The sequence below is a fragment of the Candida pseudojiufengensis genome (assembly GCF_024610245.1).
Source record: "Candida pseudojiufengensis strain CBS 10847 chromosome Unknown scaffold21, whole genome shotgun sequence".
NCBI classification, from domain to species: Eukaryota; Fungi; Ascomycota; class Pichiomycetes; order Serinales; family Debaryomycetaceae; genus Lodderomyces; species Lodderomyces pseudojiufengensis.
Window position 1 is genome coordinate 143,493 of NW_026261548.1, and position 17,655 is coordinate 161,147.

The window sequence follows — 17,655 nt, forward strand, 5'->3', positions numbered from 1 at the left end:
TTTTATTTCTTCCAAGTATATAACATTTTGGAAGAACCTATTTAGAACAAGATCACTCCGTGCTCTATTACCCTACCAACTCATAATACTATCAACATGTCTGAAAAAGTGGAGGAAACTGTGACAAATCCTGAAATAATAAATTATGAATCATCTGAAAAGAAATTTGAAAATGTCAGTGATCCGGAATTATTAGAATCAGAAACAAGTTCAAGTTTATCAAAAGAAATAGATCCAATTCATGAAACAAATAATTTAGCTCAAGAGTTAGGAATTAACCAAAGAAAACTACAATGGAAAATTGATTTCTGTGTGTTAATTCCAGTTTGTTTACTTTACTTCCTTGCATTTTTAGATAGGGTAAATATTTCAAATGCAAATCTTTATGGATTACAAAAAGATTTAAATATGACTGGAACTCAATATAATACTGCTTTAACAATGTTTTTTGTTCCATATATTTTCTTTGAATTATTAGGGAATTATGCAATTAAATTTGTAAAACCTCATATTTGGTTATCAGGTTCAGTTTTTTTATTTGGATGTATAACTATTGGAATTGCTTTTGTAAAAACAGTGGGACAACTTTATGCAACTAGATTCTTATTAGGTGCTACTGAATCAGTGTTATTTTGTGGTGTATTTTATGTCCTTGCTACTTATTATGCTCAAAAGGAAAGTCTCAAAAGGTTTACTGCATTTTTCTCAGTTACATCATTAAGTGGTGCTGCTAGTGGGCGTATGTATAATTCAACAATGTTGAGAATCGATTAAGAGAAATGTCTTACTAACTAATATTTTTATAGTGATTGCTTATCGAGTACATGAATTAGATGGACATGCAGGATTAAGTTCATGGCGTTGGTTATTTTTAATACAAGGAGTTGCTACAGTTGGATGTAGTTTCATATTATTTTTCACAATTCCAGATTTCCCTGAAACTAGTAGATTTTTATCAAATATTGAAAAACAATTTTTAAAGAAAAAATTAGAATTTCATGCTGGGATTAAATCATCATATGAAATTAAAAATTCCATATGGGATGCATTAAAATGTTTAAAAGATTGGATGATTTGGTTCCCAACTTTAGCTTATTTTGGTTTAATTATTGGACTGTATGGATTTGCTTTCTTTAATGCAAGTATTGTTTTTGAATTAGGATATACTGCCGTTGCAGCTCAACAACATTCAGTTTTTCCTTGGGTTTGTTCATTTGGTGTAAGTAATGTCGTTGCATTTTTTTCTGATTATACTGGAAAAAGAGTTCCATTTGTCGTTGGATCAACTGTTGTTGCAATTATTGGTTTAAGTATGGTTTTAGGAGCTGCAAACAATCCATCGGTGAGATATGGTGGTTGTTTCTTAGCTGCTAGTGGTTTATATACAGCAATGCCAGTTTTAGTATGTTGGACTGCATTAAATAATGGATCACATATTAAAAAGGCAATCAGTCTTGCAACTCAAATAGGATTTGGAAATATTGGAGGTATTATAGCTACATTTATATTTTTATCAAAAGATGCACCAAGATACATTCCAGGTTTAAGTGTATCAATAGCTGCTGCATGTTTTTCAATCTTTTGTGCATTAGCATATTGGTTCTTATGTTACAGATTAAATCAAGCTAAGAAAACAGATGCATACAAACAAAAATTTAATGAATTAAATGAAAGAGATCAAATCAATTCTGGTGATAGAAATCCTGATTTTGTATATATGTATTAATCTGGTATTAATAAAAGTTAATGATATTTTCGCATAAAAAAGCACAAACGTGTAGTCATTATGTTTAATTGAATATATATTTTGTATTTCAATGATATTTATTTATGATATTACGGCTGGTCAATGAAATATACATATCAGGATATAATTTATAAGGAAAAGAAAACAGGTTTTACCTTAAGGGGCTAATATTTGGTAGCAAAAAATTACCCATAAGCCATCTTTTATCCGAAACAATCCATTAAAATATCAAAATTAAGATCACACAATAGATCTTACTATCTACGCTCGAGTAATGTGAAATCAATCCAATCAATCATGTCAAAAAACGAATATTACAACACACCAGAAGGACCACCACCAGGATTCAATCAAGGTTATAACCAGCAAGGTTCAAGTCATATACCACCTTCTCAACCTTCATATAATTTTCAAGATCAAGATAGAGGATTTGGTTATCATAATCAACAACAAGGATATGGACAAGGTCCACCACCGCAAGGCTACGGCTACGGTCAACCACAATATGTACCTCAACCACAAGGTTACTATCAACAACAACAACCGATGTATGTGCAACAACAAAGATCGAGTAATAATGAGGATTGTTTAATGGCTTGTTTGGCTGCTATGTGTATATGTTGTACATTAGATATGATATTTTGAATAGACATTGGTGTTATGATTTGTTAAATTGTTCAATTCATTGATCTGTCTAGTCTCTTTTTTGTCTTTCAGTACAGTTGTTCTTGTTTTACTCGGAAATTCAATTCACTCTTTTCATCTTTAATAAAATAATTTCCATTACCTAATATAGCACAAATATACGAAACGAGAGATCTAAGTATGTGAAACATTGCGCAATGCAAATCTCACAGTTTTTTGAATTTAACGACTTATGGCTGTGTTTTGGAAAATTGAAACTCTGTATGACACCATTGAACCATTTGCAGTCTACACTAGTATCAGTGATCTTTGACATTGGCTTATATATGAACAGTTCTTACTATATAGACTAAGCCATTTTTCAAATTTGTTGAGAAGAAAATGATCAAGCTTTTTCAATTGCGTTTGCGTAATTTCATAGGCTCTTCACAATTCTCACAAAATCATGTTTGAACTTTAGCAGTTTTCGCTTAAGCTTCAATGTCATCTTATTTTAGGTAAAATAGAAGTAGAAAGTAGCTGTTAAATCTTCTGATGTTTGAATATTGGTAGCAACTTTATAGCCCGTTAGATTTAATAATAAATGATTTAATCATTTTAATAAAAACCTTGGCATAATATTAAACCTTTTCAATTCAACTTTTCAATTCGAATATCAAATTTACATCAAAAGGGACCCTAGTTTTAATCCTACTTTTTTCAAAATACATCACATTTAAACATGTCCAAGAACGAATATTTTAATACACCAGATGGTCCACCACCAGCTTTTAGTCAAAGTCAAAATCAAAGTCTGAATCAAAATCATGGTAATTCAAGCTACGTTCCACAAGCTCAACCATCATATAATACTCAACAACAAGATAGAGCGTTTGGGTATCATCACAATCAACCTCAACAAGGTTATGGACAAGGTCCTCCACCAAATGCATATTATCAACATCAACCTGGATATGGTCAACCACCATATGGTCATCCACCACAAGGATATTATCAACAACAACAACCAATGTATGTTCAACAACAGAAATCAAGTAATAATAATGATTGTTTAATGGCTTGTTTGGCAGCTATGTGTGTTTGTTGTACATTAGATATGATTTTTTAGAGAATTATTTAGTCGTTTTGTTTTTTAGTTCTACAATATCATGTTTTTCATTCGTTATTCATTCATTATTTATTTCTACATGTAAAAAACTGATCCCTAGTATCAAATCAGCTAATAATGTACAAGACGCACTAATAATAAAACTATATTTCAAATGACTGTGCTCAGCTAATCTGCCTGTAAAGATTGGACCAATACATCTTGCAAATGTTTTTCCTATATTGACGATCCCCATAACTTTCGTAATCTCGTTCTTAGGCATTATCGAAGTAAGCAAAAGTTGCCTAGGAACAACATCCATTGTTGTTGTAGTGTAGTATAGTATAAGCAATATAATCACATAGATATAATTTTGACAAAATGCAATTAACCCGAAGAGAATGGCAGATGGTGCTTGAGTGAAAATGATAGCCTTTACAGGACCTAATGCTTTAGCAAAATATGCTGATGGAATTGAAGATATAGCATCTACCAGATTTGTAATAAAAAATAAAGTACCTAATCCTTTTGCTGTGAAATTAAATGCAAATTTTAAATAATAAACTATCCAAGCTGATGGCATGAAACCATAACCTAATGAATCCAACATGAAAATAATTAACAATCTTGGAAGATGATGTTTGGTGGTGGAAGATAATTTATCATCAAGTAATTTAGTATTCTCATCTGAAATCTCACAATCCTTTGATAAGAAAGACATCAATGTAAATTTGATCAAAGCAATAATTGAATAAACAATAAAAATATATTGATAACTATTGGTCAAACTCCAATTCAAATCCAAATGCATAAAATCAACAAGAAATCCACAAATTAATGATCCTAAAGCTGATCCTGTAGTTGCAAATACTCCATAAATAGCAAACACTTCTGCTCTTTCATCATACAGAGTTAAGTGAGCTATCGAGGCTTCTTCAATTGATTTAAATGGACCAGTTTCATCTCCCAGTGGTGAAATAACACCAACAATTGCAGCAAATAGTAATATATAATAATTTGTAGAATACATAAAAGCTAAACCTGATATCATCATCATTAATGAACCAATCAACATCACTAATTTACGACCAATTTTATCAGCATTCCATGTTAAAAAATATGAAATTGTTGTATCACCTATCAAAGTTAATGTCATAAATAATCCTATTCTGTATTCACTAACATGTATACTCTTCAAGTATAATGTCAAAACTTGATTAGTCAAGCCATAACTAGCCATCCTCGAAAAGACAGAGGCCCAGAGTATATAAACGTCTCTTGTAGCATGTTTTAGAGTATTAACAATTTGCATTGAAAAGATAAGAGACAATTTGTACGTATATTTTTTTTTCCACCTATTTTTCTATTTTCCAATAGTTTCATCAGCTAGTAATTCATCAATAGCAGCAACAACAGCAACATTTGAAGTTGTAGGTAATGTTGAGAAACTCATTGATTTCATATAATCATATAATTTTGAACTAGCTAAATCTAATGAATCATTTTTAAATTCTTCTTCATCATAATAACCATTTATTGATAAGAATAATTTGAAATCAGTAAATTGATTATAATATTGATATGTTCGTAATGATATAAATGGATGATTTGAAATTCTTGATTTAATGACTCTAGGATTTTTATCTAAACTATAATACTTCTGTCTTGTCCTGATACAAAAATAATTAAAGTTGAATCGTAGTTTATGACAGAAATTTCTCATAATTGTTGTGAATACTTGTTTGGTAAATTTGATATTTATAATTTTACACCAGATCTACTTAAAATATATACAAGATCTACAAAGTAATATAAGCTCTCTGTTGAGTAGCTTGTTTATGCATTTGTGCTTTTTTATCATATCCAGAAGATTTTCCTTCATAAGCATTTATTAATTCTTCAGCTAATCTAACTGCAAAATCATTACTTTTTCTATTTTTTGAAGCTTCTAATATCCATGTAATTGCAAATCTATTTCTTTGTCTTTCATTTAATGGAATTGGAACAATTTTTCTTTTTGCTACACCTGTTGACATTGATTTTGTAGTTACAACTGGACCTAATTTATTTAATGTTTCTTTTAATACTTCAATTGGATCTTTTCTTAATTTTAATTGTACAATATAAAAAGCTCTACTAACAATTTTTTGAGCTCTTGCTTTTCGACCATGTCTCATTATAAGGTTTATAAAATTATCAACTGTTGGGTCTGATTTTAATGGGATTTGTTTATTTTTGTATTGGTAAGTTTCTTCGATTTGCTCCAAAGAAGGTTCAAATTTTTTAGTTATAAATTGTTCAGGTTGAGTAATTTGACCTAGATATATTTCTTCTTCTGTTTCATGAATCTTTTTACCATGTTTTAATTGTTTCAATGCATTAATCCATTTGTCAAGATCTTCTTCTGTTATTTTTTCTTTATTTAATGGATATATTTGTGGAAATAGTTGTGCAGGTTTGGAACTGTTAAATCTCACACATGTTCGTGGTATTAGACTACCTCTTCTTATTATTGATTTGAACATTAATGATTGTTGGTGATAATCATATATAAAATTTTCAGAATCAATTTTTTTAAAACATAAAGAGTATTTTCATTTTTGTGTTAATACCTTAATTTTTACTTACTATACAAACTTTTTAAGAATTATCTACTTGGTGATCTTTCCCTATCTCTTCTTGATGGGACATATGAATCTGTAGATCTTGAATCTCTAGATGCTCCCGGTACATATGTGTCAGTTCTTGCACCTCCAATTCCACCACCCCCGCGGCTATAACCTCCTCTACTATAACCACCTCTTGTTGAATATCTACCACCTCTAAATCCATTACGAGGTGGTGGTTGATATCTTGGTATAAATTCCCCATTCAATAAAGTATGTGAAGCTATTAATTCATCTCCTCTAGTTACAAATTCTAATTTCCATTTCCCATCCCTTGGTCCTCTATCTTCTTCAAATGTCCATTGATTTATTGCTTTTACAGGTATATAATCAGCATATAACGGTATTCTCTCCACTGAAAATTCTCTTGGTTCTGTTGGTGGTTGTAAATTTTTAGATTCATTTTCATCCATTTTTTCCAATTCTTCATTATATAATTTTTGTTCATGTTCAAATCTTTCAATTTCTTTATTTTCAAATTCTTCTTTTAATTTTAAATCTTCTTCCTTTGATGGATATATTGATCCAGATAATCGATTTCTTAAATATTCAGCTCCTTCTTCACTATTTACTAAAACAATTCCATGAGTTCTTGGTCTATTTAACCATGCCCTTTCAATTCTAATATTAAAATCTTTAATTTCAGAAACTAAATCTTTTAAATATTGTTGAAAATGACCTGCATTTATAGGACGACGTAAATTACCAAGAAATATAGCTCTTGTTACATGATATTGTGGTTGTTCATTAACTTCATAACGAAATTCTTCTTGATCATTCATTGCATCTTCTTGTGTACTCAATTCTAACCCAATATTGTCTACTCTTCTTGTAGAAGGTTCATAACGATCTGGACGATAACTTGAATGAGGAGGTGGTGGTTTATTATATTGAGGATAGGGCAATGGACCTTCCCTTTCCCTCTCATATTCAACATCACTCATAGTTTGTTGATGTTTCAGAGTTGAAAGAAAAAAAAATAAAGCACCAAATTTAATACACGCATTTTTCACAAAAGATAATGAAATATCATTATATTTTCTATTTACACAACTTTCTCTATACTTCCCATAATCTCTTTATTAAATCGAATAATCCGTTACTTGTAGTTTCCATTACATAGATACCATATATAGCAACACAAGTTCCAAATGTTAATAATTTACAAGCTAAACCATACCACGCATTATAAACTCTTTTTGGTATATAATCAATTATACAACTTTTAAATCCAGCATGACAATGAAATAATAATAAAGTTGAAAAAGTGGCATCAACAATAGGGTGTTCAACACCTGCAATAAATGGTGTCATCACTAAAGGAATCATAGCAATTGTAACTACTCTCTCATATGTCCAATGATTTGATCCTTCATAAGCAGAAGGTGATGGAGGTTTATAAGCTTCATTTACAGTTTCTACTATAAATCCTGCTGGTTGTTCTATTAACTTATATTTTGAAAAATCAGGAGTAAAACGTAGTGTACGTTTAGATAGTATACCTGGTTTTAGTATTGGTCTTGATACAGCTGATTTTATTGAAAACATTTGGTGATAATGGTGATAATGAATACAGAAATAATTTTTCATAGAGAAAAAAATAAAGAGCTCATAAATAAGTTGAAAAGTTTGATACAATAATAACCAAAATTCTTACAATTAAATCATTACATTAAAAACTATTTACAAATCTCTATCATTAAATTATTCCCTCACCATGAAGCCACTTTAACACCAGGTATTTGACCAGCTCTTGCTCTATCTCTAAAAGCAGTTCTATTCAATTTAAAATCACGTATTAATGATTTAGAATTTCCAGTTGCAACACATCTATCTCTTATTTGTATATATGAAGTATATTTAGGCATACTAGCTAATTGTAATTGAGCTTCAACTCTTGCTCTTGAAGGTAAATCTTCATTTCTTGCAATATATTTTAATGCATTTCTTGTAACTTCATGTTCTGCAAATTGTAATCTTTTAAATTGATCTCTTAATACCCTAGCATTTATATGAGTATGTTTCGGTATTTCAAATTTTACTGGAAATCTGAATGGCATGGTGATTATGATTTGATTTTAGTTTGAAAGATGATGTCGATTTATGAAGATGAAGATTGAGCGACTTGGTTCTTTCTGTGAATACTATGTAATAATGTACTTTTGGATATCTGGAAATGATACAGATTACAGGTTTTGTTAAGTATGTGTTTCGTGGTTGATGAAATAGTAGTTGGGTTGGTGATAAATTGATCAAATCGTATTTCTAGTAAAAAAAAATTTATATTTGTAGTTACAGTGCGTTTTATTGATACAAAATGTTTGAACAACCATTATCGTGCCAAACTTCACTACAAATAGGACTCATGATATGACAGTTGGAGTTTTTCAAGATATAGAAACTATATGATACGTTATGTTATAACCGATACGAAAGTGTTTAGTCAAACTGTGAGCTGGTATAGGAAGAAGAATTTCAATTTCCTCATTTCTTTAAGATCACTTATTGAAATCCAACTTGTTTATTGCATAGAATTCAATATAAAGAACAGATAAATTCAGATAGTTTAAAATATGTATGAACGACTCTATATAAGTTAAAGAAGGATAGTAAAATATGTAGTATCAAGAAGTTTATTATAGTTCTGAATTTAACTTCGAATATATATCATTGGTGTTTAAAATCGTCTATAACTAGGAACTTATTTCAAACTAAATTTGCCTAAAAGTCTATCATCATTATTGTCCCCACACTTGCTGCAATAAATAAGAAGTTATACTCAGTTTGTATTGATTCATTTTCATGGCTATTAGTCTAATTTCTTGAATGGATTAAAACTTAAAATCAATTTGTTAGTAGGACCAGAAACAACTTATGTAAAAGTAACTTATGAAATGTATGTATGAGCAGAAGATTTCATTGCATGAATTGCTCCTTGAAAATACCTAATAATAGTGTTGAAATTATTTGGTGAGACAAAATTTAATGACACTCTCATATCTAATTCGTGATGTATTTTTTTGGTCTGAAACTAGAAGGTACCTCTCATTACCAGATACTTCATAAATGTCGCGGCCTTGTTTTGGTCACTAAACGTTTCAGCTCTACCTGCTCCACTTGTGTTAAAAGCTCAAAAGCATCTTCCCCTTCGTTATCATAATCATAATCATAATCATAATCATAATTTGGATCGTCATTAAACTTTATCTCTCCAAATATTATAAAAGATGTTATCTTGATTGATAAATAGGGTCTTTATCATACTATTGGTATTAAAATTGTACGTATTTACTTGAATCCAATATTTACCGGAACTTTTTACGGATAATTTGTCATGTTGAACACTTGAATCAAAAAATTGGGTCTGATGCTTCACATAAATGGAGAAAACCAACAAATCCTTGGAATCAACTTTAACATTTTCCTTGTTGGTCAAAATCTAGCTCTAAGTTGTATCTTTCAATACTATTTTCATATTGTTCTTAGCAATGATTAATGAGGTCATTCCAATTCCAGCGACAACACATAACCCCACACTAATAGACAAACACTTTAATGTTGATAAATTGCCTGATATTCTATAAGATTTTAATAACACACTTGCAAGTATAGCCGCAGAAATTAAAAATCCACCTACAGCAGCCAATGTAAACCAAGCAAAAAAATCTTTAGTGTTGATGTTGTTTCCATTTGTCACGATAAAAATAAATATTAATAGGATAATAATCAGTATTATGAGTAGATATTTCACAATTTGAAGTAAACGTTCTTGGTTTTTCAATTCTAAAGAATTATCTCCTATTGTTGGAGAGTTCATAGTTTGAATATTGGAAACAATCTATAAGCTAGATATCTAAAAAATATTGGAAATAATGATATTTCCAAATTTCCACTTGACTTGATGATTAATTGAATTGAAATTGAAATTTGGTATCGTGCTTTAAGTTTTTGATTTGAGTATGTCAAACTATTTTGTGATTACATAAATTGTGTATCAGAATTTGATCACAAAATCTAATAAAATTTACGAGGGATTGTAAAAAGAAAATAAAATAGTGGGATTAAATAAGAATTAGTCTTAACTATATTAGGACTGAAACGAAAGGGATTTTGAATTGTTGATTTGGGGTTACCATAATCATTAAGAAATTGGTACATGACCCAAGTACTATAGCAATGAAAATAATCACATTATCCGTGAATTTAAAATTGATCAAAATGATTATCAAGTTTAGACTCAAAAATTGGTGAAATCCATCTTTTCATATTATGACAACTATTCATAGAGTGTATCGTACAAACAACTTGGCATTCAACTTTGAATCTTTAGTATCATTTGGGCCATCGAGTTTAAAGAAACTGTTGATTTTCATTTAGTCTGGAAAAAATTTTGGAAATTTCTTGGAATGCATCAAATTAACCTTAACAATTATACCATTTTCCAGCAAAAGATATATGTATTGTGTTCATAGCCAGGTCACCCGCTTTCAGTGGGTATGAAACATGATGGCTCGGTGGTGATGATGATCCGGGATTGTTAACATCGTCTTTCAAACAAAACTTTATAAAAGCATTGATAATTCATCAACTTCAAGCAAAATACAATAACAATGCCACTCGAAGCATTAATCGTGGATTCATCTGGTTAGTATAAAGCAGAACCAAACTTTATTATCAATTGTTGGACCTATTTTTTAAACTAATAAAAAATTTATAAAGAACTTGAATTTTTTTTTTGCAAATCTTCAAATTGGAGTCTTCAAAGCCAGAAAATTAAAAACGGCATTCTACCTATCCGATAAAGTCAAACAACTACAAAATTTTTATACCTCCATTGCTCAACTATGCAGATACAATGTTTTTTTACGTCGATTTAAAAAATCAGGATTTTGATAATTGAGAAACGTCATTCACTGGCCCAAACCGGTAAGTGCTAAACCCCTTTTGCCTCAACTTATAGATCATATAGTTCAATTGATCCAAGCTTTCTCAGGGAGGTACAAATAAAGAAATAAAAGTTGTTTATGATAAGATTCGAACAAAAGATCAAGTGAAGTTTAAGTGACCCGCTACCAATCAAAAACAAGTACGCCACGCCAAATCTGAGTTTTTGACGTGGCGTAGTGGTCATTTCGAATCCAGATCTTGTAAAAGTCATGGAACTCAAGTTCAATCCGTCCGGTGAGTAAACGTTTTACTGCTAAAATCAGGCCATTGACTCAAACAAAAGGTCAATTTTGCATTTGTCAACAAATACCTGACATCTAGTACACAAATATTTGCAAACTTACTGAAATGATTAGTTGTCGTTAGTGATTATGGATAATTTTAGTCAATATTCTACCAATAGATCAATTTCCTTGACAATTAAAGTATCAACATACATCATTCATCAACTACACCTACATCTAGGATCAGAAATTACTTATCCAAAGATAATTGAGCCTCAGAACCACTTTGTAATACTTTTTTCTAAGTCTTAATACTATTCTTGTGATATCTAACCTTGTTCAATTTAGATTTTACAAGTGTAGCAACACTTAAGAAAAAAGTATTATCAAGTGGTCCCGAATGTTATTCAGCATCAGCTCTATTTAGGTTTCTATTCGTTATAATGTTTTCAATTTTTTTGTTGCAAAAAACGTAGTATTTGGTTTAAGAGCTAGACTTCTAATTTAATAAGGGGTTGATTTTGAAAAAGAAAAGAAGTACCAGTTTAATAAACTATTGAATGAAAAGAAATAGACTATGCAAATGAAGAATCAAATAGTATTATAGGATTCTTCAATTGTTATTCAATTGATAGTAAATAGTTTCAAGATCTATGATTCATTAACGTTGTTTGGTATAAGTTTGTAAAATGTGGTAGTGTACGATTAGTCAATTCTATTAACAAAAATATTCGTAAATTCTAATTAAAAATATTTCTTAGTAGAAATAAGGGTCCTTTCTCTTTTTCTGATAATGATTAAATTTTACCGATTGATCATTAAAAATCAAGAGATGAAATCCAATAAGTTTGAGTTAACAGTTTTTGGTTTGATTTTTAAACATTAATAAGAGAAGTGCTGTAAAGTAATACTAAAAAATAAATATATTATCAAGAACCTCTATCTTACTAATAATTTCCACTGTTAGTTCCTTATTTGCCTTTATTAGTAGATTCTATTATGATTTGATAATCTGATTAAAACTCATATATATATTACACGCCATACTTTACAGTTGATCAAACGGTATCAATTTGGGCTTTTAAACATGGTTACTTGATCTTCCTAAAAAGATTAAACAGTTGTTGATAAAAACGCCTCTTTTTTTTCATTGATATTCTATATGGTTATTAAAACCAAAAAAAATAAAGTTTATAATTCAAGATTTAAGATACGAAAAAGTTTATGAAAAAGTTAAGATCTCTTGGTAATTAGAGATGCTGATTTCATTAAAATTGGAAGGAGTTGATAAACTTTGAATTTGGACTATCATTCCACACGTAATGAGAAAAACATGGCTTTGAAAATATATGATTACACAGAAACCAAAAATCACATTCTTTGTTTAATTGATTGGAACTTTAATAATTTGTGTTCCTTAATTAGAAATTTTGTAAATTGATGGAATTGTGAAATAAAGTTTAAGTTTTAACGTTTATTGATTAGGCTTATTGAAATAATCGATGAGACATTGGAATGTAGAACAAGTATTAGTTGAATCTTCTTGCTTATCTTTCAATCAGTTTTTATAATTAATATTTGTGTAAAAATATATCTGGTTGAATTTCATCTCTATTTCAATAGACTTTTATCACAAATATGATTAATTTAATTTAATTCATATCACTTACTCTTTAATCTATTGTATAGAATTTTTATATTATTTGTGTTGATTAATAAGTCATTTTGCATAGATTACTCTTCTTCCCTTTTCCCACATTTAGCACTTAACTCAACATAATTAAATTAATTTTCAGTTACGAAATAATCAATTTAACATAATATTGAATATTGTATGTACTACTTAGTGTTGATGTGAAAAATCGTTGTTGATATTTATTATACTTTTTAGCTCTATTTTTTATATTTAATAATTAATCATAAAAACTTTTCCTTTATTTCAATAATCAAATTACTTTTATTCATCTTATTTCATCATTAATACCTAACTACTTTCTCATTTCATTCATCATCATTTATCACTTGGAACTTTAATTTGAGTTATATTTCAACCTTCCCTTCCTTTACAACATTGTTTCAAGACCACGTTTTATCATTTTTTTTTTACAACCTACAACTACTTGAGATTAAAGGAAACAACCACTTCATACACACTATCTCAACGTCCAACTTATCATTCGCTTGATTAATTAGTCTTTGGATCAAATACTTATCATCATACATATTTAACTCAATCGTTTTTGCAACTCATTTTATACTTCATCCAAGAAATATTCATCTGTGAAAGGGCCCTTACATTAAGTCACATATACTCACATATACTAGCCTCAAAATCTAACTTAGATCTACATCCATACCGTAAATACACATAGAAAAATAATGATAAAACTATATACAAATAATAATAAATTTCAAAGAAAAAAATTACTACTAATATCAATTTTTACAGGATGGATAATTGGAATGTTATATTGGTATAATAATCATTATTATAATGATCAAGATCATTTTGGTTTAAATGATTTTTCTCATGATCATTCTATTTATAATTTATATGATGATCATTATAAACCTATTGAAAATGATCAAAAATTACCACCAAAAGAAACATTATCTTCATCATCATCAACTGTTTCTACAAGTGATAGTACTGGTACTATAGATTCAAACGAAACAGGAATAAGTGAACCATCATCTATCCCAAATGACCTAGATCAACAAGAAAAAGAATATAGAATTAAAGAAGAAAAACTTTATCAATCAGAAATTAAAAAATGGCAACAAGAACAATATCAACAAAATTTATCAGATTTTAAATTTAATAATCCATTTTATGAAATGTTAAAAACTAGCCAAAATTTAACAAAGCAAAAAGATCAATATTCATCAATATATGATTCAATATTAAAAGATCATTCATTAATATCTATAATAAAAAATTTAAATTTTAATCAAAGATGTGATTTATTTTTTAAACATATTTATTTAAAAAATCAAAATTGGAATTTTAATCCTAATGAAGATTATAATGTTCATGAAGATGGTAGATTAGATGAATATAAAATTAAAAATTTTAAAATTTTAAAATATAAATATAGTCAAAAGATAAATAAATCTTATATGGATATTGATGATCATGAAGAAGGATTTAAAGAGTTTATGAAAAATGATTATAAACAATTTATGCAAAAAGATGCAGAACAAAGAATTATTGAAAGTTTATCTATATTAAGAATTTATAATAAATGTTATGTTACAAATGATGATAAATTACAACAACAAATCACAAAGGGGTTTATAAATAATCAAAAACAATTTATAAAAAATCAAATTGAAAATAATTTTGAATTATTAGATCCTGAAACCAGAAATAATCCAAATTTAAATACAAAAGAAAAATTTAAATTTACAAAATTTGAAAAATTAGTAAGTGAAACTCATATAGGTAATAAATTTCAACATAGAATGTATCCATGGTTATCATTTGAACACCCAGTATTTGAAAGATGGACAGGACAAATTTTAAATCATCCACCAAATTTTAAAAAAATAATGAAAGATAAAAATCAACCACCCCCTATTAACAACTATAAATTAATAAAAGATAAAAATCTTGATTCTAATTTTTTCAAAGATTTTAAAAATCAATGTAATGGTAAAGGTATTGTATTATCAGTTGCTGATAAACATGTAAATTATGTTGTTAATTTAATTCATTTGCTAAGAGCTTTAAATAATAAATTACCTATACAAATAGTTTATTTTAATGATTTAAATGATGATACCAAAAAGAAAATTGTAACAGCAGCAAGAGAAAATTATTCTCATTTACCAAATTCATTTGCAAAAGTTTCAAATTTATTCCCCAAAGATTATTTAGATAAAAAAAATAAAGGACTAACAAAGCAAGAAATTTGGTTTGTTAATACTGCTAATGTTATAAATGATAATTACAAAAATAAATTTCATGGATTTGCTAATAAATTATTAGCTACTTTATTTAATTCATTTAATGAATTTATGTTATTAGATGCAGATACAGTTATGATGCAACCTCCAGAATTTTTTTTCCAATTAAAAGGTTATTTAAATACTGGATCATTTTTTTTTAAAGATAGAGGTGTTTTACAAAGAAGATCCAAAGAAGATATTGAATTTTTTAAAAATTTATCACCATCAACTATCGATTCAATAATATTTGATATACCAAATATTACAAACCACACCTTAAATCAAAATTTTTTTAAAGGATTACATCATCAAATGGAAAGTGGATTAGTCTTGATAAATAAACCCATTCATTTTAATTCAATATTAATGATAAATCATTTAAATTTAATACATACAATAACAAATAAAGTATATGGAGATAAAGAATTATTTTGGTTAGGTTTTGCAATAAATGGTGATGAAAATTATCATTTTAGTAAATTTAATGCTGCTTCTATTGGTTCATTAACTCCAATGGGTGAAAGATTAAAACCGGATAAAACAAAACATCATTCAAAAGAATTATGTTCACCTCATCCGGGACATATAAATGAAGAAGATGAACATTCTTTACTTTGGATGAATTCTGGTTTTAGATATTGTCATCAAGCTCCCAAAATTGATTTTGAAAAAGAATCCAAAAAGGGAGGAAGATTAAAATTTCTTAAAAATGAACCATCAGTTTTCAAAGATTATTATTTTAACCCCTTAAAGATTAGAAATGCAATAATTCCACCACTTGACACAGAATTAAAAGATCATCCAAATAATCAAGATGAACCAAGTAGTGGTTGGATAATGGATGGGAATTATTGTTCAAGTTATTTATGGTGTGCTTATTCTTCTATTGGTGGTAAAACTAATGATAATACTGATAATACTATGGATGGGATTTTAATTGAATTTAATTCTGTTGAAAAAGCTTTATTTGATTATTATGGTGATATTTGGATTGGAATGGAGTAGGCTATGTTTTTTTTAATTATATTATTATTATTTATTGAGTTTTTTTTGTTTCATGTTTTTTGTTTCATGTTTTTTGTTTCATGTTTGTTCGTTTGTTTTTAGGATATACAATTTTGGGTTAATGTTTGTAGAATATGATTACTTAGATAGTATTTACATATTTTTTACATATTTAATAGAGAAGTTTTAAGTTTTAAGTTTGAAATTTAATTTATAATTTACTAATGTAGTTGTAGTTGTAGTTATAGCAGCGTCAAAAGCTTTCCAATTCTTCACATTTATTTAAACGTATTAACAGGGAATTTGTGTAAGAACAGTTCTATTCTATAAAGTGTTAGGCTAATCAAAAATTAAAAATATCAAAGTAAAACAACAAATTAAATCAGATATACATACTCAACAACCTTCAGTTCTACATAGGATTGTAAATTTGTTTTTCATAAAACTATATGCAAACAAAAGCTCCTCAATCATTGGACAAAATAATGAAAAAACGTTTAGTTACTTATCGAAAAATAGTGGAATTCTGATATGTAAGATATTGTAAGAACCCTAGCACATACTACTAAAAATAAAATAAATAAACAATACATGAGGTTAATACTACTCACAAACTTTTTACTAGGTTGGTTTAATTTCTATATTCTTTCAAATAAGCTAATAAAACTCCTTGTTTCATTCTATTTTTTTTTTTTTTTTGATTTGTTTCTTCAAGAAAATGTAGGTAGAATACACTCAATTTTCAGTTGGAATGAGATGATTGACTTGAACTCTAGATTAAAAGAAGAATCTATTGATACTTTACTAAATTTAGAAGAAGTACAATAGATTATCTGATAAACAAAGAAATTGTGTAATTAACTCATTCACCCCCTTAAAAGTTTAATTTCTAAAACAATAGAATAATATCATCAATATCATAACCATTTTAATTAATTATTTGTTTATATTTCTAAGTTACGAGATATATTTTTAGTAATACATTTAATAACCAACAAAAACAAATTACATCATCATCCATGGACCTACATAATCAGCTGGCAGTACCACTGTTTGTGAAAGAACACAGCTATAAATCAAAGAATTAGCAAAAATTTTAGGCAAGGAGTTGTTATAAAAATACTTAATTCCGTACTGCATTACTATAATGTTAAAACAACTCCTTTAATAAGTTGAAATATATATAATCTTAAATGTCTCAAATACTTGAAAAATGCCTAAAGTTCCATCAATAACATATATATTCAACAAACTAGCTTTAATTATATTTCCATTCACTTGTTTAAAATCAGTCATTATCGTTTTTGTTTTGTGGTAGTCTATTTATGGAATTCATTTGCAACAATTAGAAACATTGAATTATTTAAACACAGGTGGAAGTAG

At 28.1% G+C, this 17,655-nt stretch overlaps 9 protein-coding genes across 9 annotated transcripts; 3 read left to right on the forward strand and 6 right to left on the reverse strand. All coding sequences in view use genetic code 12, as the record gives it.

The window, feature by feature from the left end:
* Window positions 1–96: 96 nt before the first annotated feature.
* On the forward strand, window positions 97–2,392 carry TNA1 (Tna1p; the record flags this gene model as incomplete). The annotated part of the gene is made up of 3 exons (XM_051760781.1): window positions 97–739; window positions 807–1,719; window positions 1,999–2,392. The coding sequence occupies 3 exons, from the start codon at window positions 97–99 to the stop codon at window positions 2,390–2,392; spliced, it is 1,950 nt and encodes a 649-aa protein (XP_051611610.1).
* Window positions 2,393–3,113: 721 nt separating this feature from the next.
* KGF55_005738 (uncharacterized protein) lies at window positions 3,114–3,500 on the forward strand (the record flags this gene model as incomplete). Its single annotated transcript, XM_051760782.1, has 1 exon — window positions 3,114–3,500. One exon carries the CDS (start codon window positions 3,114–3,116, stop codon window positions 3,498–3,500), a length of 387 nt encoding a protein of 128 aa, XP_051611611.1.
* Window positions 3,501–3,558: 58 nt separating this feature from the next.
* KGF55_005739 (uncharacterized protein) lies at window positions 3,559–4,719 on the reverse strand (the record flags this gene model as incomplete). The annotated part of the gene is made up of 1 exon (XM_051760783.1): window positions 3,559–4,719. One exon carries the CDS (start codon window positions 4,717–4,719, stop codon window positions 3,559–3,561), a length of 1,161 nt encoding a protein of 386 aa, XP_051611612.1.
* A 123-nt stretch (window positions 4,720–4,842) lies between these two features.
* KGF55_005740 (uncharacterized protein) lies at window positions 4,843–5,202 on the reverse strand (the record flags this gene model as incomplete). Its single annotated transcript, XM_051760784.1, has 1 exon — window positions 4,843–5,202. One exon carries the CDS (start codon window positions 5,200–5,202, stop codon window positions 4,843–4,845), a length of 360 nt encoding a protein of 119 aa, XP_051611613.1.
* Window positions 5,203–5,278: 76 nt separating this feature from the next.
* On the reverse strand, window positions 5,279–6,004 carry KGF55_005741 (mitochondrial 37S ribosomal protein uS7m; the record flags this gene model as incomplete). Its single annotated transcript, XM_051760785.1, has 1 exon — window positions 5,279–6,004. One exon carries the CDS (start codon window positions 6,002–6,004, stop codon window positions 5,279–5,281), a length of 726 nt encoding a protein of 241 aa, XP_051611614.1.
* Window positions 6,005–6,126: 122 nt separating this feature from the next.
* On the reverse strand, window positions 6,127–7,089 carry KGF55_005742 (uncharacterized protein; the record flags this gene model as incomplete). The annotated part of the gene is made up of 1 exon (XM_051760786.1): window positions 6,127–7,089. The coding sequence occupies one exon, from the start codon at window positions 7,087–7,089 to the stop codon at window positions 6,127–6,129; it is 963 nt and encodes a 320-aa protein (XP_051611615.1).
* A 115-nt stretch (window positions 7,090–7,204) lies between these two features.
* SDH4 (Sdh4p) lies at window positions 7,205–7,693 on the reverse strand (the record flags this gene model as incomplete). The annotated part of the gene is made up of 1 exon (XM_051760787.1): window positions 7,205–7,693. One exon carries the CDS (start codon window positions 7,691–7,693, stop codon window positions 7,205–7,207), a length of 489 nt encoding a protein of 162 aa, XP_051611616.1.
* A 164-nt stretch (window positions 7,694–7,857) lies between these two features.
* MRP2 (mitochondrial 37S ribosomal protein uS14m) lies at window positions 7,858–8,205 on the reverse strand (the record flags this gene model as incomplete). Its single annotated transcript, XM_051760788.1, has 1 exon — window positions 7,858–8,205. The coding sequence occupies one exon, from the start codon at window positions 8,203–8,205 to the stop codon at window positions 7,858–7,860; it is 348 nt and encodes a 115-aa protein (XP_051611617.1).
* A 5,574-nt stretch (window positions 8,206–13,779) lies between these two features.
* On the forward strand, window positions 13,780–16,272 carry KGF55_005745 (alpha-mannosyltransferase; the record flags this gene model as incomplete). The annotated part of the gene is made up of 1 exon (XM_051760789.1): window positions 13,780–16,272. One exon carries the CDS (start codon window positions 13,780–13,782, stop codon window positions 16,270–16,272), a length of 2,493 nt encoding a protein of 830 aa, XP_051611618.1.
* Window positions 16,273–17,655: the final 1,383 nt, after the last annotated feature.